A 27507-nucleotide genomic window follows, 5' to 3' on the forward strand; every position below is an offset into this window, starting at 1 on the left:
CTAGTCAGGATCAGGGTGACAGCAGTCTTTATGAAAGAGCATATTAAGGGTATCTGTGCTTTCTTACTAGTGTGGCAGAATTAACAGTTGAACACACACTAAAGGGAGAAGCCACTGGATTCAGGTATGAGAAATGTTTTGTGTCAGTTGAAGAAAGTAATTCCAAAACCCTGCACAGAAGATTGAATTGCACAAATTGCAAACCAGTTTCTTTAATGAGAACAAACAGCCTAACACACTTGAGAGCATTATTTTAAAAGGATTAGAACACTATTGTGAAAGAAAATTAACGCTATCTGGATTGTTTTGTTTATCTTGGAGATAAACAGGTTGACTGGTTTACAACCATAAACTAGGCAGAACTCTGTGGTCAGGCAAAGGTTCTGTGGGATCAGAGGCTGCCTAAGAAATACACAGATCCAATAGTTGATTTGCCAGTTGGCAATCCACTTCTCAAACCGATAAACTCAGTACTTGGGGTTTTGTGGCATTGGTCTTGCTAAACCTGAAGCCTACAGAGATATGAAGTTCTAGAATGCAATAACAAAGCCTGATACTACAAGAGAAAGGGTCAACTGAATAAACTGCGTATCTGTATCACCAAGAACTTTGATAAATATTCAAAGTGAGTTTTTTCATTTGAACTAAAATATTTCTCCAGTAGTTGTTCATATTTTCTGTGAGTTGAAAATACTGAAATGTGAAAATAAACACATGGGAGGTCAAAAGCTGCAAGCCATTTAACATTAGCTATCCTTGGTACAACAGTGAATGAAGATCCAGAATACTGAAGATCCAGAAAGACTTTCCATTCCTTTTTTCTTCTGGGAAATAAAACTCTCCTTTCTGAAATACACCCTTCAAGATTAATATGTGAATGACCCGAGATTCTTATCTTAAAACATACTCCATTTTAAGAAGAAGAGAGGGTTTTACCTGCACTAGCAAAAACACACCCATCAGCCACAGTGATTCTCCTCTGTTCAGCACTCGTAATGCTTCATTTGAGACACTGCATCCAGTCCTGTGCAGCCCCAGTACATGACAGATGTTTGGAAAATGGGGGGAGTTGATCTGAATGGTTATCATCTGGATGAACCAGATGTGAAAAGACACTAGAAGAAGGTTTGCTTAGTTTGTAACAGGGTTAAGAATGGGGAATCAATCTAACTGCAGTCCTACTGTCCTGGGGTAATCCCTAATGTTATTGTATTCCATATCTATCTGTGCTCAGAAATTGTCACTGAATCTTTAAGACCCTACAAAGAGAACCCTGCAGGGAATTGTGCTATTGCAGGTGCTTTTACATTCATCTCTTGCAGATGGTTTCCTGTTTTTTTCCACATGGTATTTGCTTCACTGGCTGTTTGGTCTTTACTTAAGCAGAGATTTTCTCCATTTTGGGTTCTCTTTTCATTTTTGTTTTTCTTTTTTCCCATCTCGGAGAGGCTGCAGTAGGGGTTTTGGGCCGCCCTGAGGAGGATTCTGCAGGTGCCTGCCCACAGTGGAAGCCCTGGCCAGCAGCAGCGCAGCGGCCCCGCTCCGGCCCGAGTCTCCGGTGCCTGAGCAGCAGCGCCCGGCCGGGCACAGAAAACACCGAGTGCCCCGGGCCAGCGGCTTCGCCTGCCGTGCCCGCCCTGCTGGGCCCTCTGTGGGGAGGCTGCCGGCCCTGGAGGAGCCGTCAGGTCTTCGTCTGCTGCTGGAGCTGCTCCGTGAGCTCCTGCCTTCCCGGGAGGGACCTGATGCCATCTTGTCCCTTGGTCCTACAAGCCTGAGGCTGTCCCTGCTGGGCAAGGTCTCAGGAAGGGCATTTCCGGCATTTCGGGTCTCTGTCCATGTGGATCATGAGTTTGTAGCAGTTTGCTATCTAGCATTTATGTACTGTTACCGTTTTTATTCTTGCTATTTATTAATTAATTATTTCTAAACTATTGTTTTTTTCACTTACATCTGCTGGTATCTCATTCCTTACTGGTGGGAAGGGATTAGTTGGAATCAAGGACAAAGTCACTCATTTCAGAGTGCCCACCTCTTCAAACTGTCTCAAATCTCTACACCTACATATAACAATTTTAGCATTAAAATGTACCTCTGTGACAGGTGATTTTAATTTATCCTGTTAAATACTAGAGATCTGATCTGTTTAGGGAGTTCACCTCATAACAAAGAATGATGTTTGGCAACAAATAATAACCATCCCTTAGCTGAGGAATTCACAAGAAGTACCATTTCGATCCATTCATGAGCATTCAATTTCTTCAAGTAATTCTCACAGGGAGTTGATCCAAATGACATCCCTAAAAGTTGGAAACCATACCTTTTAAACGGCCACTGTTCTTCACTCTTAAAAGACCTAGATCTGGATGCACAAGTAATTTTAATAGATACTGACTGTCAAGCAGTGAGATAAGCCAGAAAGATGATCTAGGTAACTTTGCAGGAGGCCAGTGAAGTTCACAAGAGACAAGGCTGTTGAATAGTCAGTCTTGTGATCTGAAGACCTACTGGCCTCCTGTGGTTTATCACCACCAGTTTAAAAGTGCTGAAACTGGACTGTGATTAAAGTATTCCAGCACAAACTTCAATAGCTCTGAATAAAACATGCATACAGAGCAAGTATAAGAGTGAATACCCAAAAGGGTCCAGAGCTCTTGGATAAAAAATTGCCACTATTACTCAGCTACACCTCTAGATACTACCATTCAGAGCATTACTGGGCCATAAGGCTCTTGGTGTAGAGGCAAAATGCTATGGTCAGATAATACAAGGAGCTAGATTACCTTCAACTGCTAAAATGCATTTAATAGAAAGTCAATACCTTAATTTTGCATTAGTGGTTGCATAGCCCATTCTCTCAGAATCTAAAACAGCATAAAAACACAAGGCTGGCATAAACTGTATTAGCTGCATATATTCTAGTTAATGTGACAGAATGGCTATCTTGTACCCAACATTACAATTCTTCTGTGAGCAATCTGGCAGTGCAGAGATATAGTACTAATGATTGTGAAATCATGCCTTGACTCCATGGTGTTAACCTAATTGTGAAATTAGACTTTATTTATTTCACAGCTGGGTACTGACTGGCTATGAATTGAACTGAAAATGCTATTTACAGGCCAATATGTAGCAATACTTCCAAGCAAACAAGACTGAAGAGGTGAAGATAGATATCAAAATGGGGCTGTAAATTACCTTGCTGAATGCTCTTACTCAAAAGCTGCCTGGAATATTTCACTACTCTGAAGCCATACCAAAATGAATTTCATAGGGCATTATTCAGATGATAATAATAATAACAATGGTTACTAGAAAATGCTGTATTTTCTACACTACTCTTTAATGCAGCATGGCATAATCTCCCTAATGTTGCGTTTCCTGTACAATACATTTGGCTAACACAGTTTTATGGAAACCAAGAAACACTGACAGAGATTCACATTCAAAACCTACACAAATTAATGAAATTTTAAGGCAATTTACTTTAGTTACTTCATAAAATCCCAGCATCCCACTGCTTCTAGTTGCTGACTACAAAAAGCTCTAAAATCTTCTCTAGTTGAGCAACTACAGCTGAAAGCACAAAATAATGCAAGGATTTAAAAACTAAATTTAACTTTGTCACAAATCATGTTTCCTACCCTGACTACGGTGGTTTAAATGGCTTCACAACCAAGAAAATGTGTGAAATCAATTGTGATTGGGGATTACAAAGAAAGTAATTAGTTCATGCAGATCAATCGAGAAATCAACATAGACCTTAGAAAATGCAGACCTCAGGATCAAGAGTCTGCCAGAGTGGCTTCTGTCCAGCCCTGCCATCACTCTGTGTTCTAGCAACCAGGAGGAAAAGGCAGTCCTGCTTTTGCCATCCCTGTAATACCCAATTAGATGATACCTGGGCTTCAGTAACAGCCTGTCCCTGTATTTCTATGGCAAAAAGCAATTTCAATAGACTACAGTAACAGACCAACATAAAGCCCAGCTATTAAAAAAAATGTACCTACAATCAGCTTATTGCTATGGAATAAGGATTTCACCAGAGTGCTTCACTAGTAACAGATTTTTTTTTTTTAAATATGCTTTTAAAAAGCCAAGTATAAAACTTAGGTTTTGCAGTGATAAAAACTCTCTGCTCCATCAGCGCAATAAATTTATTTAACATCTTTAATTTAAGCAAATGTTAAGAATCTCTCACTTGCTTGATGTTAAAGTCTCAAAATATACTCAGTATTTTTGCCAGTATAGCTACTTCTCAGCAAACTGTAGTAAGTGCTTTATTATTTGTGGGTTTGGGTTTTTTGGTTTTGGGGGTTTTTTTTGGGGGGGGGGGGGGGGGGGGGGGGGGGAAGGTTTGTAGCTGCTTTCCAGTAAACTGCAGTGAACATGTTATTTAGGCTTTTTAATTTTTTTTTTTTGGGCCCCCTATCAGGAAGCCTATCCACACTAGATCAGAAATGTTTCCTTCTGCACTACCACTATCTAGTAGCAAAGGAAAAAATCTTGCCCTAGAACCTCTGGGTAGATATTAGGTGCATATATGCAGCATTCATTACTTAAAATCTCATACTGTGTTCTTTAAAACATTTTTTTCACTTCAAGCTTTTTTGAATAACAGGGAGGAAAAATGTTGCAGCGGGGATTACTGCAACAAGCATATTTCAAACCAGGAGTCCCGTGGAAACGAAGTATATATGGACAGATTCGTGGTAGATGTTTCAGAGATGTTTATTTCTCCAGCCGCATGGCCGGGGCTCAGCTCAGGAACTCCGCAGTCACGGGACCCGAGGGTCCTTGGCCACACCGGGGAACTCAAACCAACCAATGGGAAATGAGACTGACCAGGGGCAGGGAAACCCCGTGTCTCCCCCCCAGGGCCCCTCTCCCAGGGCTCCATGGCAGGGGAGGAGACCCCAACATCTCACCCATTTTATTTTAATAAAAGGAGAATGAAAACAACTGGATAAACGTAACAGGAACAGTTTCAAGACAAAACAAGCCACCCTCCTGAGTCTTTAAATGTCCAAACAGATTCTGTGGAACATCTTAGGGCTGACAGAAGGGAGACAGAACCCTCCGGGCATGCTTTGTGGGGAAACTGAGGCAGGAGAGGGTTTAATTTCTTCCCTCCCCCTCTTCAGCCCCTCCTTGGCATCGGAGAGGAATTGTAGGGGAATGGAATTGTATAGGGAAGCCATGGGGTGAAAAACGGATTAGGAATAAACTGGGGATAGGAAGGGGTTCATATTGGGTATAGGGTAAAAGGGGGAAGTAGGCTGTGGGTAGGGAAGCTGCTGGGATGGATATTGTTTATAATTTTGTGCATAACAGCTGCCTTTGACTGGAATACCTCCAGGCCCAGTAACATTCGCTGCTTGAAAACCCTTCTTTCCTTGCACTGTATCAAATTGTACAACTTCCCCATCTCTTACACTTTGCAGGTAATTTTTAGGGTTATTCCTTTTAATGGCAGTTCTATGGATGAATAGATCTTCCCCTGTATCATCTCGTGTTATAAATCCATAGTTGTTTTTTACATTGTACCATTTCACAGTTCCTGTGATTTTTGTTCCTACAACTTCTCCTATCACATTCTTGCATGTTTGTCGTGGCTGCTGGTCCCACGTGGCCGCCGCCTTGCTGACTCCGACGTCTCGGCCGGGCCCCCGCGTTGCGGCTGCTCCGCGCTCTCCGAGTGGCGCTGCTCCGGCGCGTGTCCGGGCTCTGCGCGGCCCCGCGTTGCCATCGCCGCCGGCCCCGTGCCCTGTGAGCGGTTCCGCTCCACAAACTCCACGCTGCTTTGGGTGCGGCCCCGTTCCGGCTCGGTGCTGCGCTGCGCGGCTTCTCGTGTCGCTGTGGAAACCGCCGCTTCTCCCTCCGCAGGGCTCTCCGAGCCGTGTGCTCAGAGCAGCCTGCCACGCCGATGCCCGGTTCCTGGGTGCTTGTGGCCCACGGCACCCGCGGCGCCTGCGGCATCGCTCCCTCACTCGCGGCCGCGTGGCCGGGGACCCCGAGACAGGGATGGGGTCCGCCATAAGGCGCGTGCTCCCAAGGGGGCCGGGCGCATCCAGCGCAGGCACCTCCGCCAGCGTGTGCCACAGGGATGGCGGCCGCGCGGCCTCGGCCGCTGGACTATGGCCATCCTTTGCTTTAGGGGTAATAGGACCATAAAAATGCTCTTGAATAGCTTCACTGACTACCATGGATCCACGCAAGGGTTCAATCACTAATACATGTTCTGTTTGATCTTTCATCTCCCACAAGATCTCGTCCCAAAAACACCCCTGACAAGATCCAGGAGGTTCAATATCAAAAAGTAAGTCTCAAGAAATATAGGAGAAATTTTTGAAAAGCCAGTTAAAAAAAAGTTCTAGATCTCCTGGTTCCATAACTTTTTTGTTTTGTTGTTCAAGGATTCCTTTAACTTCTAGGTACATTTCTTTCTGTGGCTCAGAGAGCCCCATTTCCCACGATTCTTCCATAGTCCAGAGAGAATATCCAAACCAAGATGAGAAGAGAGAGGTCTAGAGTGGTTATTTTACTCACTAATCTTCCTCAGGGATCGGTATCTTGCAGGCATTCCTCCACCAGTTTGTTGCAGCGGGGATTACTGCAACAAGCATATTTCAAACCAGGAGTCCCGTGGAAACGAAGTATATATGGACAGATTCGTGGTAGATGTTTCAGAGATGTTTATTTCTCCAGCCGCATGGCCGGGGCTCAGCTCAGGAACTCCGCAGTCACGGGACCCGAGGGTCCTTGGCCACACCGGGGAACACAAACCAACCAATGGGAAACAAAGGTGACCAGGGGCAGGGAAACCCCGTGTCTCCCCCCCAGGGCCCATCTCCCAGGGCTCCATGGCAGGGGGAGGAGACCCCAACAGAAAAAGGCACCCAAAATAAATGAACTCATTGTAGAGATGATTTCTAACAAAAATGAAATATGCTCAAGGGCATCCACATTTTATGTAAATGCTTAGCATGAAATTATTTTATTATGGTTAAGATAAATATCAGTGGACAAAAGTGGGGAATGGAACAGGGTAAAAGTATCAGTTTTTATTGTATTAATTCAACTAATACTACACCAGTGTAGACTAGAAGAGCTACAATTGTGTACACAAGTGTATAAAAATGTACACAAGTGAGCTTTCCAGCATCCATGAGAACTTACCAAAGGCACACTACATTTGTTCACAGGTTTGTGTGTCGTCTGCAGCACAGCATGAGATTAGACTGGCTATACAGTCTAATGCTTTCTTGGTAAGTTTACCTAGCTCTGATGTTCAGTTCTCCCTTTTGCAGAAAGATGAAATGACTTGGCCAAGACTTCTGCTGACTTCATTTTCCTCTTGATCCTCAACACTAACAGCTGAAGTTTTAAAAGTGGCACTTCTGAAAAAACTTAGGAGACTGTAAGAGTGGTAACTTGCCTCATACATAATCTCCTACTAGCAGTTTATATTTTTTACTAGGAGTAAAGTGCAGATCTGAATAAATCAGTAAATTCAGTTTCCTCATGTTGTAATGAAGAGCTGTAACACCTTGATTCTTCAGACATTTTTATGTATTTTCAATCCAAATCTGGACATCTTTTGCATGAGAGATGATGTGAACTTCTATACTACCTAGATTCTACTTTCATAGTCCAACAGAAAGTAGTAAGTCACACGACGTATTTCTAAAAAAAACCCTCATCCCTACAATACAAAAAAGTTTCTATCAAAAAATTAAGTGAAACCTTATTTGAAAATTACTTGCTTTTCAAATAATCTAATTAATTAACACACAGGTTTTAGGCAAATCCGTCCATTTCAAAAGACAATTAATATCTCTGCACAGAACATTAAGTCTTACATGGCCATAGGAGCACCAACACTTAAGTTCAATACTGTACCATCTTGCTAGAGGGAAAATGTAGAGTAGTTCTTTTGTAAACGCTATTAAAAATGTAGGAGATATTTTTTGGTTTGGAAAATTTAATTTTTTTAATCCATAACCCTTAAATGTCACACACACTGAAAACCCACACGCATTCTAAGCAAAGCAGATCAGAAGCAGGCAGCATATATTAATAACAATGGAGCTATTAGCATGGAATCAGAATGCCAGTCTTAACATGAGCAGGTCACATGTCTTGTACAGCAAGCAGACTGACAGTACAAATTTTCTCAATATGCAAACCTTTTGTCCCAAACTACTTTTGTGAAAATTGTGACACGTGCATTTTATACAGTCAGGATAAAACAAGTAAGTGTCATTATTTTTATAACACATACCTGTATTTGGTTTTGCCCAAGTAGAACTGACAGAGAACAGAAAAAATAAATTAAATAGGGAAAAAATTACCATTAAACAAAACTAAGATAGAAAATGCTTTTTTTTTCCTGTATTAGAAATTATTTCAAAAAGTGACTTTGACGCATGTTACAGGAATATCTAGTAATACTATGGAAGCTAGAGATACAATCTTGGAGAAGGAAGCCATTTTCATCATAGAATCACAGACTGGCTTATGTTGGAAGGAACCCTAAGCGTCATCTCGTTCCAACCTCTCTGCAGTGGGCAAGGATGTCATTCACTGGATCAGGTTGCTCAGGAACCCATCCAACCTGGCCTTGAATATTTCCAGGGATAGAAAGTGCAACGGATTTTCTTTTTGCAATACTAGAAAATCAAAGAATTATGAAAAACACAGGCATATTTGATGCTTGACTCCATTCCTAATCCAAGTTGATCCTAAAGCCCTCTACAAACTTTTCAAACTTGAAATCACCTCAGTGGTCCAGAGAGAAACACCTTTTGTCATGTTCTGCTAACCAGAATTTCAATTCCATTTAAATTCCACCAATTTCAATTGATAATCACTCTTCAGACTTTCTCTTCTCCCTTTATGCATTTGCAGGTTAAGTATTTCAAACACTTTGGTATTGCTGTCAAAAGTCCTTGAAACTACCTGTTGAAACAGTGTGTCTGGCCCTCAAAAGTCGTCAAATACGAATTTATTTTTCACAGATCTACTTATATTATCAAAAGAACCCTTCTATCATGTCTTTAATTGACAACATAAACTTGGAAATACACTCTTGGTCATTAAAATTTTTGCTTGGTGTTACAGAATTAGACCAAACTGGTGCTTCAGTTTAATTCTATCTCAGAACACAAAACCTGACCAATTCTCAAGCAAGTCACCCCATGGGTCAAAATGCCAGAAATTATGGAACAAAGATTTGGAATGAAAAATGTAAAGGAAATATGCCAGACAAGTTTCCTTTAAAAGATAATTAGCTTTCCAGATTAAAAAATATATAATACTTTCAGATTTCTTCTGTTTCACTGTGAACCCAATGCTTTAAAGGCAGTATCTGTGCGTTCCCATCAGGCACCCTTTCAGAATTCAATTGGATTTCTTGAGTCTTATGTGAATTTGTCTATAAACCTCAACAGACCTCTATTCATAAGCTTGTCCCATCTTTCCTTAAATTCACATAAAAAGTTTGCAACCGCAATTTTGGGCACAGCTTTCCAAAGGATTATTGTTTACATGACCGTACCACCATTTTAGCTTCAATTAAAAACACTTCCTAGTGTATCAGCTCAATTTATAAAGTTAGTATGAGTCAATGACAGTTGTATTGCTAATCTCTAAATGCCTTCCCTCCATCTGTTAATTGTCACGCCATTGTCAAATTGAGGGGAACATATTAAGTCGCTGCTTAAAGGTTATTCTGCATTTTATCCACTCAGCTTTAGAATGATACTGTTTTAAAAAGCAATAACGAGGAATTTGCCTGAACTCCCAAAGCACTCTAACTCTCAGTTCTGTTTTCTTCCACTTTTATTCCAGTTTCGCTTTACTGAAGAATCTAGTTTTCTCTCTATACACAGAACTCTCAGTTTGTGAGGTCTTCCCTTCCTTTCAGGAAAAAAACCATGCTTAACTCCAGGAACACGCAGAATATGACTTTGAAATGTGAATGAACTTTAGAAAAGAATGATTTCCTGCTTTTAGTTCTATTTTCAAAAGTAAGAATCCATGTGAGTAAAGAAAAAAATATGATGATGATGATGATTATGAAATTACATTGGTAATGAAACAGAATTATTGCTCACCACCAACCCTCTTGCAAACAGGCATTTTTTTCTACAATATTTTTTTCAACATCTGGATAATTCCTTCAATTTTGAATTCCCATTCCTGAAGTCCCCTTTTTTATAAAATGGTTGCTGTTCTTTCGAATTAGGAATTCTAGAACATTATATTATTTTTAAGTAAACACAAAGTACAGTCATTGATTCAATCGTAGTTTCTGCAGATTTAGTACATATTGTTTCTTCAACACTTACACTTTTCAAATTTAAGAACCCAATGATCCCTTTTTCTATCACATATTGGATAAAAATAAATGTGTTAACTATTAATAAAATTACAATTACAGTAAAAATACAAAAAATCTTATTCAGACTACAAAAAGGATGTAACTGATTTATTTTTTTGCTGCTGAAATGCCTACTGCTTCTCTAGATGGTAAAATACTTTTACTTCCTTGCGCAACCCCCTTGTGCAAGGTTATCACTTCAATTCATCTACTCACTCCTTTTATTTCATTAAAATGTAGTCTGCTGCTCTACTGTAGAAGTTCCCAATCTGCTGCTAAACACTAGACTTTGCCTAAACATGTCTAAACATGCTTCAAGATTTCATACAGCTTTAGGTGACAGCAGATTAAAGTAAAAAAGGATTTCCACCTAGACAAATCTGATAATGACTTTCTATCGTTGTCAACTGTTTATCAGCTTATGTTAAAAGACAGCTGATTTCTATGCATATGCAACTGGTTAAAGCAGCACAGTTCAAGAGAGTTCAGCTGACATACTTTTATCCATAAGAAGCAAACTGGGTCATGTGTGTCAACTTTTCAAATCCACAAAGACTTTCAGGCAGAAGAATGTAGTTGCATGTTATATTCTCGTAATAGCTTAGCCTCTTCAAACCATTACAAAGCTGGGTATGCATCTGCATGGTAGGAAGCACTATCCCAAAACTGAATGTGCAACAGGTTTTCTTTCTTCTACCAATATTTCAGAGTTTTTTCAATAAAAAAGCAACAACTTGTCTAAATTTAGTAAGTAAAAGAATTCATAGTTCTTGAAAAGTATTTAATCCCAAATACACTTTATAGCACACATAATACTTTTTAGAGCATTAATACTCATTAAATTGCTTTATGTTTTTACAACAATCAAGAACACTTTATTACTGGATTGGGGGTTGTTTTGTTTGTTGCAGGGGTTCTGTTTGGTTGGTTGGTTCTTTGTTTTAGAATCTAAGCAGCTAAAATTTTATCTAAAGGAATATGGGTAGACCCTTCAAATTTCTTAGTCACAGATGGAGTTTACTGTAAGCTAAACAAGAATAATATTGGAACATTCACATATGTCAACATTTAAATCCAATTTATTTACTTTCTAAGGTTGTATCTTTTTCCCCACCATAAGCAGTGTGATGTCCTTCACCAAGGCTTCTACTTACCATGTAAAACTTCTAATTAAGAACAAAGAAATATTTTCATAACATTTAACATAATTCTGTGATTTTTGTTGGCAATTGTATTAACGTAACTCTAATTGACACTAAGGTTTTTGATAAATATATATGTCCACTGCTTTTTTATAGAACTAAACAACAGGCAAGCTTATTATTTTCCTAATACAAAAAAAAAAAAAGACAAGAACACTATAAAGCCAAAACTTACTGTAATGACTTGATGAATCTTGAGTCGTAAAATAACACTCAATGTTTAGTGCTCTGCAGGAAAGCAGAGAAATGAGACGTAAAAGAGGAAAAAAGTCTACAAGACATACTCTGCATATAGGGAAATATTTGAAGATGCTGAAAGTGATTTTCTCTCTCTGAGTATGTGTCACAGCATTTTTCAGGAACAGTATCTACACCTAAGTAATTGTTAACATTAGCATAACAGTTTTAAATTCGTTTTGATTCAAGTCTGTTATGCTCACAGAATTCAGCACAACAGAAGTACAGTTCCAGGTGAAGATCTTGCTTTGTCTCCTCAGCTCCCTTTGCAAGAGTCTCAAGCACAGGCTGCAGAGACAATCTTTGTTCTTCATTTAGCCACCTCTCCTTGTTGACAGCTTTGTTTTTTGATTTTTGTCTTTACAGCAATGAAGAAAACAAAGATCATGTTGAATGAACCTTATTGCCTTGGTCCTTCTGTATAGAAGTAGTTTAGTATTTGATAACTCGCAAATTTACTGGCACTTGTGTAACAAAAACCAGCTCAACATTTGGACAGCTTATGATTTCACAGTGCATCTGCAGAGGTCATACATAATACATACTTTTCTGAGGTTTGTCCAAATAAAAGGAACTGAACAAACGGCAATCTGAGCTGATGACATTGACGTAATCATAGCTGGAAAATGTAATGCTGCACTGAATATGTCAAAATTATATTGCAATAGCCAGTTTGAATATTTAGAAAGTTCAACAAATCCAGTGCCCATATATGCAGAGAAATATTATATATAGTATTCTACATCATCAAGCACAAAGTGTACATGGCGTTCAGAAAGAGAAAGGGAATACAGATCCTAAGGAGTACTGAGAACTTTGTATTTAACACCACATCACTGGTATAATGCTACACCTCAAAATGCAGAGAGGAGTGGTCAGGACAAAGGCAGGGAGAAAATTAGAAGTAATTAATTATTGAGATGCTTGGAGATGGTTTACCTCAGCACCCCCAAATTTCTTCAAAGTGCAGGATTCCTTAAGTTTATTACAGAGCATAAATACAACAGGAGCTTAAATGCGACTGAGAGAGAAAGAAGAGGGTAAAAGAACATTGGAAAGAAAACAAATGGACATAAATTAGCCAAATATTCACCTCAAATCGAAATGAAGATTCCTGAACACTGTGACAGAGAAGCCTGGAAGAGTCTTGCCATCAAAGTAACGGGGAAAAAAATCTGAATTAATTTTATAATGAAGATCAGAGAACTTACAAAGGTGCTATATGACAGAGCAATCTAATGAAAGCAAGGAAATAATAGCAGATGTTTAGCTCCAGATTCTTAAATTCTCACCTAAAGAGTGATGCACCCTAAATCAAGAAGACATCTCTGAGTGCTATATCACTAAACATATTAGTTTCTCAAAGCATGCTAAATATTAAGCCAGATCAAAAATAAATCAAAAATCCACTGGATATTGACAGCTACAGTCAGCTAGTGCCACAAGCCTCCACTGCAACTTAAAATCATGATGCTCAAAACAAGCAAGCAGCCACCAACATACCTTACTCTCTCCCCACTGATTGCAATGCTGTTGCCAATATGACCCAAGATGACATAAAGCTTTCAGTTCTACATCCAACACATCATCAATACCAACATGTACCTTAACTTTATCACACCTACAAAATCCCAGAAGTAGGCTTTCTACTACTGTGAAGTGACAGAATAGTGTATCAGATTGTCAGTCCATTTGTTTATTTTGCTTCTGTATATGTGACAGCTTGTAAGATAAAAATCCACTCTGCCCAGACTCTCAGTTTTGTGTACCATGCCCGAGATGATGTGTACTCTAAGCAGCATCTCTCCCACACCTAATTTTCCAGCAAACATCCTAAACAACGTTAGACTCAGTGATGTCAGAAATAGCTTCAGGGAATATTGTGTATTGTCACTGTGAAACAGGCACAGCAGGTTACTTCAGAGAATAATCTTTTTCATTAAAATTTTAAGAAGTGAAATATCATTAGATGATTCATTCCCTGCAATCTGTATTGTTTTGTAAAATAATTGAAAAAGGAGTTCATTGACCCATGTTTTACTTTTTTTTCCCCTCTAGTTCTCTTGGGTGCAGAGGAAAGAAAGTCTTCAAAACTCTCCAAAGCAGTTTGTTTTATTCCTCCATTTGAGACGAGTCCCAAAAGGGCCAGTCTGTAGCTAAATGAACACATGCAGAATATTTAATTTTGCTACCATCATAGCACTGATTTCCACGCAACAGAAAGAAAACATTCTCAGTCAGCTCTTGTCCAAGTTGAAAATCTCCAATCTTCCTATCTGTTTCCATATAATCTCATCTCCTACAGCCTATTGCTTCTGCACCAAAAACCCCTGAAGCTTTCTTTATTCAAATTTTTCTTTAAACGCTGTCTTCTGATGCTTTTTTCAGATACACAAGAGAAACTAATTTTAATTTTCTTCTTGTGCTTTCATTCAGCTAATGGATATAAAAAGAACATTTAAACTGCAAAGCTGAATTCAGGAGATTTTGTAGAAGGATCCTGTCACACTTCAGTAATTGTATATAACTAAACAATCTGCACTTGAGTGAAAATAAGTTTAAGGTTTTTAATGAAAAGTTCCCCCAAATAGTAAGAAAGGTTTCCCATTCCTCAAATATTGCTTTGAAGACTGAGGACCTGTGTGAGGCACACTCTGATTTCTAAAAGCAAATTTGTAAAGAAGTAATGTGTAGTAGTATCTTTAGCAGTTTTGCAGGTTTTTTTATTTACAAGAAAGAGGAGGTATAAATAAAACAATGACAAAGCCAGCAAATTCCTCATCAGGTGCATGTCTGTATGAACAAATATTGAGTAAACAGTAAATTCATATATCAGAGACCATGAGCACTAAAAAAAATTAAATAAAAGACTATGCAAATTCAAGCGACGTGGTTCATGGAAGCCACAGTTTAGGACCATGTCTGAATGGGAAAAAAAGAAAAGGGACATTGTGCTTTCAAATATATTTGGAAAAGAGCAGTGTTTCTCAGCACAAGTCAAAAGCTACCACAATATACAGCCACTAAACAAAATGCCTATCTTTACATGCTACTTTCAAGGATCACTCTGTTGAGAACAGGAGATTCAAAAGAGGCAACATGTGTAAAGTATACATTGTAGATTTGATACAGAGGAAAGGAGCAGTTCCAGCATGTGAGAACAATATCGAGTTAAAAAAATTTGAACGTCTTCAAATGATCACAAGGAGTTGGTGGTGAAAGATTTACAAGATTTTGTTACTATTTTTACTTTTATATAACTGACATTTCAGTATTGTCCTTCATTCTAAATCACAATTTACTGTACTGCTAGATGCAGATGTTTGCATAACTACCATAACTCCCAGGATAATGGATGATGTAGTATTACAGTCTTAGTACTACAGTACTGAATTTGAATAGAGACATACAAGAATGAAGCAGAACAGAAAAGAGGGCCTCTGGCCACCTGCTTTTCTTGACTCCTCTCAGCTATCTTTCCTTCTCTAAATAATAAATCTGCTCTATCACACTAACAGGAGTAATTTTTCAAAACATCCACTTCGGGATATAGCATTTCCAAATAGAAATACCAAATCTAGGCAGACAAGGGAAGAGAAAGAAAGGAAGACAATCTAATGAGAGTAGCTATTCACCTGGCTTTTTATTTGTTCACTCTTGATGTGCTTTGGGATATATTGTTTAATTATTATTACACAAAGATAGAAATTGTGCTCCAGGTAATCTTTGTAAAAAATTCAGTCAGGAACATGCACATCAATCATGCTCTGATTGCCAGTAAGTCTCATCAAGCTTTACAGCGTATTTGGAAACAGGACAAACTATTCTCCCCTTCACTGGCATGCCAGTAATTAAAATAAAAATAATTAATTGAGATCAAGTGTTTGCTGTGAAGCTCTGTAGTTTTAAAAAACCTTAAACCAGGAGCTTAGAAGTGGAACAAATATTCAAGAATAGAAACTTAAGCATGCAAATGTTTTGAGATTTTAACTACTAAACATGGGAAAACTTGGGTGGCACACTGCCTTGCAAACTGTTGATAGTGATCCGTCACAGGGCAAATCAGGATTAAAATGTAAGAATTAGAAATTACTTACAACCTCTTTCCTATGCCCAGTATCTTTCTTTTCCCTCAAATTTTCAAAACATTTCTAAATGAACTGCAAAACATTTTATACTGTTTCAAGCTCCTTCTTGGAACAAACACCCAAATCCTTATTTCTTCTGGATATTTTGGGTTTCTGACCTGACTTCAGAAACAGCATTGTAGACACACAAATGCCAAGGTATCACCAACTTCCAATCTCCTAAATTTTTTTCTTCTCCAGGCTCAAAAGAATTTAAGCTTTTAATACAGACAGTTAAGAATGTTTCAGTATAGCAACTTTCCGGTCAAAAATGCTGAATATGACATGTCCCTGCAAAAAACTTAAATTCTAACAAAAGTTTACCTAGAAACATGCCTGCTCTTCTGACTGCTGCTCTGCCTGCTTCCCTGGGCCTGAAGACTGTCAAGGACACAAGGCCATTCTCTACCAATCTCTCCAGAGGGCTGCTGCAGAGCAAAAAGTACTGGGACAGCCACAGGTTGGGATTTCCAAACCAGTGCCACCCCTGTCTTGTGGGCAATGAAGATCCTGGGTTTCTGAGCTCCGAGCCTGAAAGCAGCACCTCCGGGGCCTGCTGGAAGCTCTGGCCAACAGGCTGTCTGGTGGCCAGCCAGATCCTCAAGGCTACCAGTGCTTCTCAGTGACAGCTGGCCAAACACCTGCTAGTCTGCCATGCAGGGTAGCCTACAAAGTCATCTGGGTCATCTTGGGATCTGGTAAGTTCCTCTGTAAGAAACCAAGATCCCTATCTGTACATGACTTTCCCACACCTACTGTTAGGTGTGGGAAGGCTTTGTAGTTACTACAGCCTCAGCCTGCTTGATAAAGACAACGGGCTTTTGTTGCAAAGGACAAAGCAAAGTAAGTATCTGGTCTTCATCTGTGTTACTGGTGGGGTTTTGAACTACTTAAAAACAATATAAAAGAACATGCAATACATTAATCTTTTTGCTCCCTCGCCCCTTCACTGGGACTTGATTTTGTACTCTCTAAGGCTACTGCTTTAATCATATTTGTGGTATCATCCTAGAGAACCAGTCTGCCCCTTAAAATTTGGATTGGAAACAAAATTCAGGCTGTTATTACTTATACTTCAGGTAAAACATTTGAACAGCAAAAGACGTTACATATACTATGACATGTTGGATCCAGAAATCCTGACCATGTATGAAATATCTACCAACCAAATCTGAATGGTAAAATCAAATAAACAATGTTCATTAAATAACAGATTGCTTTAGATACTTTCATTTAAAATGGACCAAAGAAGCGTGGAAAAAAAGCCTTACAGTCACGCATTGTATCTGTTGCAATGCAAGTAACACATACACAGCTTAAAAACAATAGTGAAATTTTAAGTTTCTGAGGACAACCAGTAAACTAGGAAAAATAGGGTGGTTTCTTAAGCAAAATAAGCTTTAAAATTAAGTAGAAATACACTGCGCTGAAAATGGATGAGAAGCTGGTGAGGTATCCAGTAATGATGCATTTAAATAAGCAATTTGGCTAGAATTTGCAGTCATCTGTGAATAATTTATCAAATTGAGTAAAGCAGCTCAAAAGAGTACACTGGCTAAAAACAGCTGAATATTCTTGCAGTGACAAAATTCAGAGTCTCCCTCAGTTTCAGTTCCTTTTCTTCTAAATCCATAAAATCAGTGAGAACACTCCAGTACACTGCCTAGGTGACAGCTGATCACAGACTATATTTTCCTCCAAAATATTCCTGAATAAAGACTGTAAAAATGGTAAAAGGCTTTCTTCTTTCTCTGAGAAAACAAAACAAACACAAAATACAACTACTAAGGAATCACACACGTTCACATTCAGACAACAGGCTCTTCACACATGCTGCAAAGCATGACCAGAGCCTGAGATCAGGTACACTGTCTTATCCCACAAGTCATACAGACTCCTGTTCTCAGCAGCCTATGCACAGCCTGTATCATAACACAGTCTTTATGTATTAACCGTCCAGAATTAAAAAAAAATAAAATTCATACGCTGTATTCAGACTGGTTTGATTTGAATTTTTAAGTATTTTCAATTCTAGCCTTACTGGTGAGAAGAAATCATAGAATTATGAAATGGTTTGGGTTGGAAAGGAGTTTTAAGCATCATCTAGTCCAACCCCCTGGAAATGAGCAGGGACATCTCCAACTAGATCAGGTTATCCAAAACCCATCCAACGCTGCAGAAGAACAATACATTCTAGCTAGTTATAAAAGAACTCACTCTGTAAGACAAGTGTGAATAGCTTTTGCACCTTATCACTGTCCTGTGATCAGAAAAAGCATATTTATTGCAATGAACTGTAGAGCCCAAGGCCCCTACTAAATCTCTAATTACAACATACTTTTATTTATACCACAGGGCTTATTATCCTTAGCAAGCATGCTTACCTGGAACATGATGGCAGAGAGCAACTTATTTCAAGCATTTCAATATTGAGTCCCTTCTTTTCTATCTGTAGTTTAGCCATCATAAATATGCTTTCACCCAAATACAAAAAACTCCAGTTTCTTGCACCCTGCCTTTAATATAATGCAACGTTTTGCTATCCCTCAGTAATGCAGCTCACCAAAAAAATCTTACCCCCCCATTCCAAACACAAGCAGACTTCACTCAAATTTGTAAGCTCCCATCTCTCCACTAAATTTCTCAAATGTAGCTTCCAAAAAGGGAATACCATCATCTTTTTACTGTTTATCCAGATCATGTAACAATTCATAAAAAACCCCAACATTTAACCCTTAACATTAAAGCATTTCAAATGCTTAAACCAAAATCTTGATGCCCTACTGAGCATGGAAAAGTCTGAAAAAACTGTCTCTACTTTGTGAAGCCCATGGATGGGCTCTCCTCAAAATACTGAACATCAAGGTGAACAAAGTACATACTGACATGATCAAAGTATTTAGTTTAACAAAGCCAAATGACTCCACATAAGAAAGTTCTACAGTATTACGCTTATCAGCAGAACAAAATGGCATTGCTCAGTATGTCATGGGTGAAATATGTTTTAAGATTAAGACAAAATTAATTTTCCTAATTAAAAAAAAAACATAAAAATGCTCCACTTTACAGCTCTGAGGACAGAATACTGAAAAGGCCCTAAAGACTATTAATTAAAAGACTTTCATTTGTCCTGCTGAAGAAAGCATTTAGATTACTGAATCCATGTAAAACTGATATAAGAATATTGACATTAAGTGAGACAGAAGTTACATTTGCACAAAGAAATACTTTCCTGATCCAGAAAAAAATATATCATTAATTACTTTTTCTTCCCAGAACAAGTTTGAAAAAACTTTTACTGACTTAACCTGGTTTGACAGTAGTGATCATTGCAATGATTTAAAAGAAACTAAGTACATATATATATGTATATATAAAAAAATATGTGTTCTGAAACACATATGTGCTACTATAGATATTCAGACTATTTCAAATAAGGTAAGTTCTACTAATGCAATCTATATTGCAGTGTATAGGCAGGATAAAAGAATAGGAGCAGGATGTATCACCCCTCAACAGCTACTTTTAAAAAGTTGTATTTGAAATGCAGCAAATTGAAGAAGTGAAAATTAATACAATCTTAATTCATGGGTACATAGATCATGAGTTAATTCTATTAAAATGTGAATAGAATTGTGTCAAAAAGAACAAACTTCCTTCATCGTTCTGGTTAAGTGAATTAAACTTTTCTTGATATATTCTCACCTGAGGCTCAAGAATGCATTACAAATGTCTAAACCAAGACTGGATAATGTATGTCTTGTGGCTTTTTCATATTATCATTTTAATTTTAAAAATATCTCAAGAGGTAAAAAAGCACTGAAGATGAAAGTATTTCTATTAAAAGAAAAAAGAAAGAAACCCCACACAATTTAATTAGCTGAGAAATCAAAGCTTTGTTAAAAGTTGTAAATATAATAAAGATTATCACTCAGCCACAGAAAAAAAATTTCCCAGCATGCATTTGAAGAAGGATATTTAAATTCACAAAAAGATCAATTACTGTTTGCAAGGATAACTATGAAAGTTAATAGAGAGCATTGGCAAGCGTTGTTCTCATAATAAGCCAGCAAAGTACCACGGATAAATTAATACAAAGCGTTAAGGCTTTAGAGACTATGGCTCTCCCAAAACACAGCTCAATCACATACAGAAAATTAACAGAGGAAGGGCATAACCAAGACTCTGAAAAAACACAGTCCTCAAGTTAATATGCAAACCCTTGCTACGTTTTGGCATTAGTGAGTACTCAAACCTCAAGTTCAACAAAAGTATTCTTCTTCAGCTCCTCTTAAGATCTCCCCTTAAGGCAACTCCTGTGCTAACTCCTCTTCATCTGAATTACAGCCTGTATGGACTTGCTGAGCCATGCACACAGGAAAACTTCACCAATCTTATACCTGGACCTAAATGGTATATTTTAAGAACCCTAGTGTTCTCTTTTAGATTTTCCTATGAAAAGTTAAGATGGAAAGAAATATGACAAAAAAAACACTCTTTAACTCTGTATGTTTTGAATTTTCACAAAGCTTAGTTAGTGCAGTTCAAGTGTGCCACTGGTGTCTCAAATGACTTTAGAGTCTGCCTTAGGCAATGAAAAATAATGTATTTATCACTTCAGCAATGGGATCTTGGTTATGAAGTCAGGGAGCTGCCAACAATCTCTGGGAATGGTTCAATGACAAGTGTTCATGGATAGGAAAACCTCTGCAATTAGTAGAGGTTGTCCATCTTTTGATTTCTTTGGAGCTCAAAGATGAACTCCTGAAGAAAGCTACTGTCTGAGAAACCCATACAGAAAGGACAGCCAAGAGGCCAGACTAGGGGCTTGAAAATTGCTACAAGATACATGAATAGATAAGAGAATGAACTAGAACAATGTGTTATTGTTTATGCTGTATTCACACATTTACATTCCAGCACATATTTGCAAACACTCCAGCTGCATTCACTATGTTAACACTCAGTGTGGCAACCAGTGGAGTTGTTAGTGAGAGCAGCTTGGAAGAGCTGCATCTTGTGATTTGAAAAGAGTATATATTTATCCCAAGGAATCAAGAATGCCTCCTTTCAGGGCTGAACTGAATTGATTGTGTGGGAAAAGTTCCCTAGAGATGAACAAAAATGCCTCCGTGTCATGGAATTACTAATAGCCTACTGGCATATATGACAATGAATCCTGAAAGTATAGCAATGGGTAAATGAAAGGAGCACCTCAGAATGAAACCCCAGGCAAGTCGGGTGAAATTTGTGAAGAGTAACCTCAGTGCTGGGAAAAGCCCCTATTTACCATACCTATTTAAAAATCCAAATTTTGCCAGGCAAACAGCCTAGGTGTTCTGTGCCCAGAGCTGTTAGAGCACCTGCAGAGGCTGTGTAGAGCATGTGAACATAGAGCAAGGCATCATTCCAGAAATGCAGAATTAAAATCCTATAGTGGAAGCCGAACACATTAAATCATGCACTTTCTGGTTTCTAGAGTCTTTGTATTAGCTATTCTCTACATCCTCAAAAACTACTGAGTTTCAGTGAATAATCTTAACTCCATGTTAGTGAAGCTTTTATTCATTTATTTCCTTTGTCTTCAAAGCAACAGATTTCCTGGCAAACCCTTAATTCAGAGGCCTAATCCTTCTTTCCATTTATGTGAATTCTTTGAGGAGATACTTTTGAATACAGAATGCTCTAATTACCCTTTTCATTGCCCTTACATCATCCTCCCATTTCTCTGCTGTTCACCACAGCCTGGTTCACACTCTTGAGGTATTCTCCCAGAAAGACAGATCTTAGTAAAGGTATGGAGAACTGAAAATCAGAGGATGCAAGAATAGCAAAGGATCAGCTTGCAAAAAAGCTGTATTTAAAGGGTTATGAAAGAGCAGGGATCAGCAGTACAAGAGGAAGATGGATAAAGGCAGGGCTTATGCCTTACGAAATTCTGACTTCGTATTCTGCTCTTACAAGTTCATTATGCAGTTTGGGACAAAATGCTTAACACTTAACCACACCTGAAGTTACCCTGTGATTTGCCTGTGTATAAGCTACTATTGTTACAGTTCACAAGCAACTACAGAAATAACTCAGTCACCTTATCCCGCTTTGGAGAAGGTCCAAACTACCAAGCACTCCTCAGATTCAGAAAGCCTTTGATTGACAAATATAACATTATCACTGATATCTTCCTTCTTTAAACCAAGAATTTCACCAGTAATAATAAAGGATATGTTCTGTGGGACCTAAGCTTCTAACAGCCAACAGACTTCAGATGCTCTTCTTCGCATGCAACAGATCTGTCTAACCACACGTGATTCAGTGTATGAGTTGTACGTGAAAATCAGAGGCTGAATGCACATTTATAAAATGCTGTTAGTCAAAACATTGAGCATCAGGTGTGACCCCACCTCTCCCTCCCAGTATGGGGATCATACAACCAGCAAAACGCAAGCTTTCAGTGTTCCAGGAAGAAGGTGCACACTGATGGTGATGGCTTCAGCCTCTGATATTTGTCCCCGCCCTTAAGAGAAATCACAGGTGTGTATGAGGGGAAAAAATGAATCAAGTCTCTTAAGAGCACAAAAATAAATCCAACCGGATGATTTCCACCAGACTTGTTAACATCTATGCAGGAAATCTGGCAGACTGTTGATCACTCTTAGGACGTGACCAGCTATGCGGAACCATCAAAGCTCAGAACTTAAGAACTCCAGAGAGGAACCAAACAGGTGCTCTAGGGATTTTTTTTGCCCAAAAAAAGGGGAAGTGTTTGATACCCATATACATTAGAAGCAGAAAACACAGTTTCTACATTTACCAACTTACAAGTAAAAATATTGCAGGCATTCTAACTAAAAAAAACCCCACCAAAACCCACATGTAAACATGAACTGCCAACACTATTTCACAACCAAAATTCTATCCAAGTTCTGTATTTTAGAATATTCAGGCTAACTGAAACAAAAAGTACCATAATTATAGCAAGCTGGTGTTCCATAATATTAATTATTATAATGACATTCAGATAAATAGATCAAACAATGATAACACAGACCCAAGGAAAATTACTCTTTCTTCAGTAATTTGGTATTGTTAAGACTTCACCACTTCTGACCTACACAAATTGCGTGTTCCTACATTTAGAGAAGACATTAAAAGAAAGTGTCTCCCTTACTTTTATTCCACAGCAGATAATGCTTGCACTTGAACAATAGCAAGGAACAGCTGGAATCAGTTCAAGCAGTAGCTTGGGTTGCAAACAGAGAAAATGCAGCTTCTTATTACATTGAGCAATTCCTGTTGCAATTTTAATATATACTTTAATTAGGGAAAAAACCCACCAACATCTCAGCTACTGTATGAGGCTATTATATTCTTCCTGTTTTGTACACTATAAAAGTATTTGGAAATCAATATGACTCAAGAAGCACACGAAGTACTGAAAATAGAAACACCAGTGGCTCAGCAGGATACTGCATCCTTGAACTTTTAAATGAGAATAGTTAAGAAGGAATAATTCCTGTAAAATATAGCACTTTCATCCAAACAATAACTTCTTTTATGGAGTTTCCAGAAAACTTATATAATTACCATTATATAATGGCACTAGGGGAAGCACTATTCCACTTGGTCAGCATAAGGGGCAGAGCTCTAGAAAAAGATTACATGTAACAGCATCTACCGAACCTCATCTCCTGCGAAGATTACTCTCCTTTTGTAAGTCACGAGACACATAATAAAAATGCAAGATTTTCCATCAAAATGCAATTCATTAAGGAAATGTTCATTATTTTTCTCACTCCCTTATTCTTTCATCCAATTTGGGGAAATTTTTCTGCTCCCAGAGTACTTCTCTTTTACTTCACAATATCAAGTCCCTAAGTGAAGTAGTCTTTTTAGGGCCATCCCTACTGTCCTGGCTACATTCCTGTATCACTCAGTCTTCTCTGATTCTCAGGAGATTTGGTCACTACATTTCAGCATGTCAGTCATAGTCTAAAATTTACCTTTATTAAAAAGCTTCCACCAAGAAGTTTTGATTCATCGTTATAGCACCATAATGCACCACATGGCTTGGAGGAAGATGAAAACCCCAGAGCCTGAGTTTACTCAGTGGAGGCTTGAGAGCTGCTGGACAAATAAGAAAGGGTAAAGAATCACACAGAAGGGGTCACTCAGGCTTGCTGAGGCAGAACAGCATTGTATTTATTAAATACTGCTCCTACTGCTTTATGCCATGAACTTGGATGCTTTCCTCAGCTGCCGGATTGCAGCCAAAGGCTGCTGCGATCAGCCATGCACCTCTCCAGCCACTTGGGGGAACTACAGTGGGGATTCCAAAGGAATTCAGAAACAAAAATTTTTTCACACTTCAGCAAGGGACACTTTTAGTAGGATTTTTTAGCTCTCCATTTTCATTTTATCACATTACTTATAGCCCTTCTCACAAAACATTCTTAGAAAAGTGGTCAGTGTCCAAGGAAAAGTTAAATGATAACAGACACCAATCATTCATTCTACACAGGTAAGTTTCCTTGGATTTGCACCCCGTTGTATCTTTTATCTTCAAAACTAAAGAGGCATCCATTTCAAGAACAAGGAGCAGTAGTACTTTATCTACTCAATCTGCTTCAGCTTCTTTAAGACCACCCCATAAAGTTAAATTATAGTTTTGCACCCCAGCCTCAGTTCAGATTTAAATAAAATATCTCATGAGAATCATGGGACCTGCAACATGTTGAAGAGCACAGTGAAAGCTAATTTAAGTGCTAGAAATTAGGTGAAAAAGTGATCTTGAGTTGTATGGATATTAAAGAAAGACTTCATTTCTGAACGTAAGAGCTTCATAAAGGTAAATTTGTGTTTCTTAGCAATCCAGGTCTTAATATCCATAATATCATGTCAATATACAAAATGCCAAGAATAAAGAATACAAAGAAATGCTAAGAATAAAAAATGGAAACCATTCAGAGGACATCGGATATATTTTTAAAACTAAAATAAATAGGCTATATTTTTCATCCACTTTCCTCTCAGTAAGATGGTAGGGCAAATCTGAAACACTGATTGTATACTTATGCTTAAGCATTCCCTAAACATTATGACATCCATGAAATACACATGTGCTAACATGTCTTTATGTTTGTCTTGTAAGGAGTTTTTTTAACACTATTGTTCACAAATGTCACTTCTGTAAAATTGCCAGCCTCACTCACAGCCTGTTTTCCTAACACCAAATATAACTTCTTTTGTCCATACTTGAAGTAAACAGTTTTAATCACATTTCAGTTAAATACCTTGACTTCTTTATTTAGACTGCTTTTTCAGTATATTTCAAGTGGACTTTACAAATTGATCCATTTACTAAAGATGAAAAAACCCTAAACAACAAAAGAGTCACCTATTACTGTTCATTCATTCAGTAATTTCACAGAGAAGAACTGAGTCTCTGTATATCTCTGATGAGTCAATACAGGCTCACACACAACTAGAATTTTGTCAAGAGAGATGTTACTCAAAGACTTTTTTTTTCTGAAAATATAGTAAATCCACAGTTTCAGAAGATCATTTTAAAAGGTGACAAAATGTGTGAGAACTCAACAGATGCAGTTTCTGTTGATGCAATACTATTGTGTACTAACTACAGATTTCAACACTCCATCACTTCTACAAGCTAACAAACCACTTTTATCAAAGCACGTATCTATTTAATATTGTCATTTGTTTAAACTAATAATTCAGGTGACCATGGAGTGCTCTGCATAAAGAATATGCATTTAGCATCCAAGACTCCCTTGCTTTCAGGCATGGAAGTAATCTTACCATCGAACAAGATGTACCAACAAGAGTACAAAGAAAAGAACCAACCAACAAACCAAAACAAAACCACAAGCAAAACAAAACTAAACAACCCAGAAAGCATACATAATTTTTTCTCATAACTCCACTGAAGTGATCAATGGACAAACTTTGTTTCAGAAAATAGGAACATAAATCCCCCACGCAATTTTGAGGCAGATGCAATAATTTTTATATTCTGACCCTGGTTGCTCCAACTCAACAGAATATACAAATCCGACCATTTTTAAGCACCTGAGTAGTCTCATGAAAGGAAACAGAAGTATCACAGGTGCCATTTCTACCACATGTAAATGGTCTGTTGGATTAGAGCTCCCACACAGTAACATGTAAGGTAACAACAGTGAAATCTTACTGAATAGGTCAGGAGTTGAAAGGCAAGGCCTTGACATTTTTTTAAAACATACCAGGGAAACAACCGAAATATCTGAGAACTTGTGTGGCAATCAAAGGAAGCAGATCTTTCATACTGCTGAGTGACTATGTAATTTTACTGGAGAAGTAAAGAAAAGAAAACAAAACAAAACTTGAAAACCTAATGAACTGATAACAATTAAGTATGTTTCTTAATAGGCTATGCACCTGTGTGCACACATTTGTGTGGTCCAGGTAAGACTGAGGCATTTATGACTTCTCTTTCTTGCATGGACTCTCTTTGTCAGATGGTATGTAAACTCATTCTGCAGCTTTTCATCTAGTCAAGGATTTACGGAACGCTCTACATCCTGCTCTCAAGATTAGCAGGGAAGAAATTATCTTTGATATCTTTGCTCTTTTTTCCAAAGTTATAAGTACACAAATAAGAGGTTCACACTGCTAGGGGATGAGAACACAAACACTGACTACAACAGATGACACAAGGTTTACTCCCTTTTAAAGTACAGGACAAGAGCAGGAACCCAGCCATTAAATTGCTGGAACACTCTGCAAACCACAGCACAGGGTACCAGTAAGACCTCACCAGAACTGAGACAGGCAAATCCGGTGATCCATTTGTAAAAAATACGGTTCAAGTTGGCAGAAGAACAGGAAAAGGATGCTAGGAATTTCTGGGAATGGAAAGCTTATTTACATTAGCAACAAAAGTAGCCTGGCTTGCATAAGGATTGCAATACAACGACAATTAGTGAATAAAATTGCTCTTTAAATGTCCGAGGAGGCATTACAGAAAAGTCTTAGGATGAAGGATAACTCTTACACACATGCAAAAATAAGGAGGGTAGACTATGAAGAGACCAAATAAAAAAGTTCATTGTTCTCAGAGATACTGGTCAAAAACTTAGTTGCAATACCACAGGTAAACCACCCAAGTACAGAAAAGATGCATATAACCATCACACAGCTCAAGATGTCTTCCAGTTTCATTCTACATCTATTAATTTTTCCACTTAGATGATACTTTGTTTTCAATATGGAATCCTAAAATGGTATGGCTTGAAAGGAGCCCTAAAGATTATCCTATATCCAACTCCACTGCCATGGGAAGGAACCTCCCACTAGCCCAGGCTGCTTAAAGCACCACCCAGCCTGACCCTGAACACCTCCACGATGGGGCATCCACCTGTGCCAGTGCCTCATCACCATCACAGTAAAGAATTTCTCGATAATATCTTACATAAATCTAAACTCATTCTGTTTAAAACCATCCCCACTTGTCCTGTCACTACATGCCTTTGTCAAAAGTCCTCAGGCTTTCTTATACACCCTG

The 27507-nt window shown here is 38.3% G+C and overlaps 1 protein-coding gene across 3 annotated transcripts in view; it reads right to left on the reverse strand.

Moving 5' to 3' along the window:
• COMMD10 (COMM domain containing 10) overlaps nt 1–27507 on the reverse strand; it is a 113342-nt gene that overhangs the window by 14064 nt on the left and 71771 nt on the right. The window contains exons 6-7 of one of the 3 annotated variants that reach the window (XM_039567272.1): nt 11759–11811; nt 8290–8307 (exon numbers count right to left, since the gene is read on the reverse strand). The exons of 1 other annotated variant lie outside the window; for it this stretch is intronic. In XM_039567272.1, coding sequence (XP_039423206.1) covers nt 11797–11811 — 15 coding nt within the window. In that variant the 3' untranslated portion in view covers nt 8290–8307; nt 11759–11796. Of the gene's footprint in view, nt 1–8281; nt 8308–11758; nt 11812–27507 lie in introns of those variants that run through there. One more of the 3 variants, XR_005603855.1, reaches the window with a different exon arrangement.

This window comes from Corvus cornix, chromosome Z, assembly GCF_000738735.6.
Source record: "Corvus cornix cornix isolate S_Up_H32 chromosome Z, ASM73873v5, whole genome shotgun sequence".
Classification (NCBI taxonomy): domain Eukaryota; kingdom Metazoa; phylum Chordata; class Aves; order Passeriformes; family Corvidae; genus Corvus; species Corvus cornix.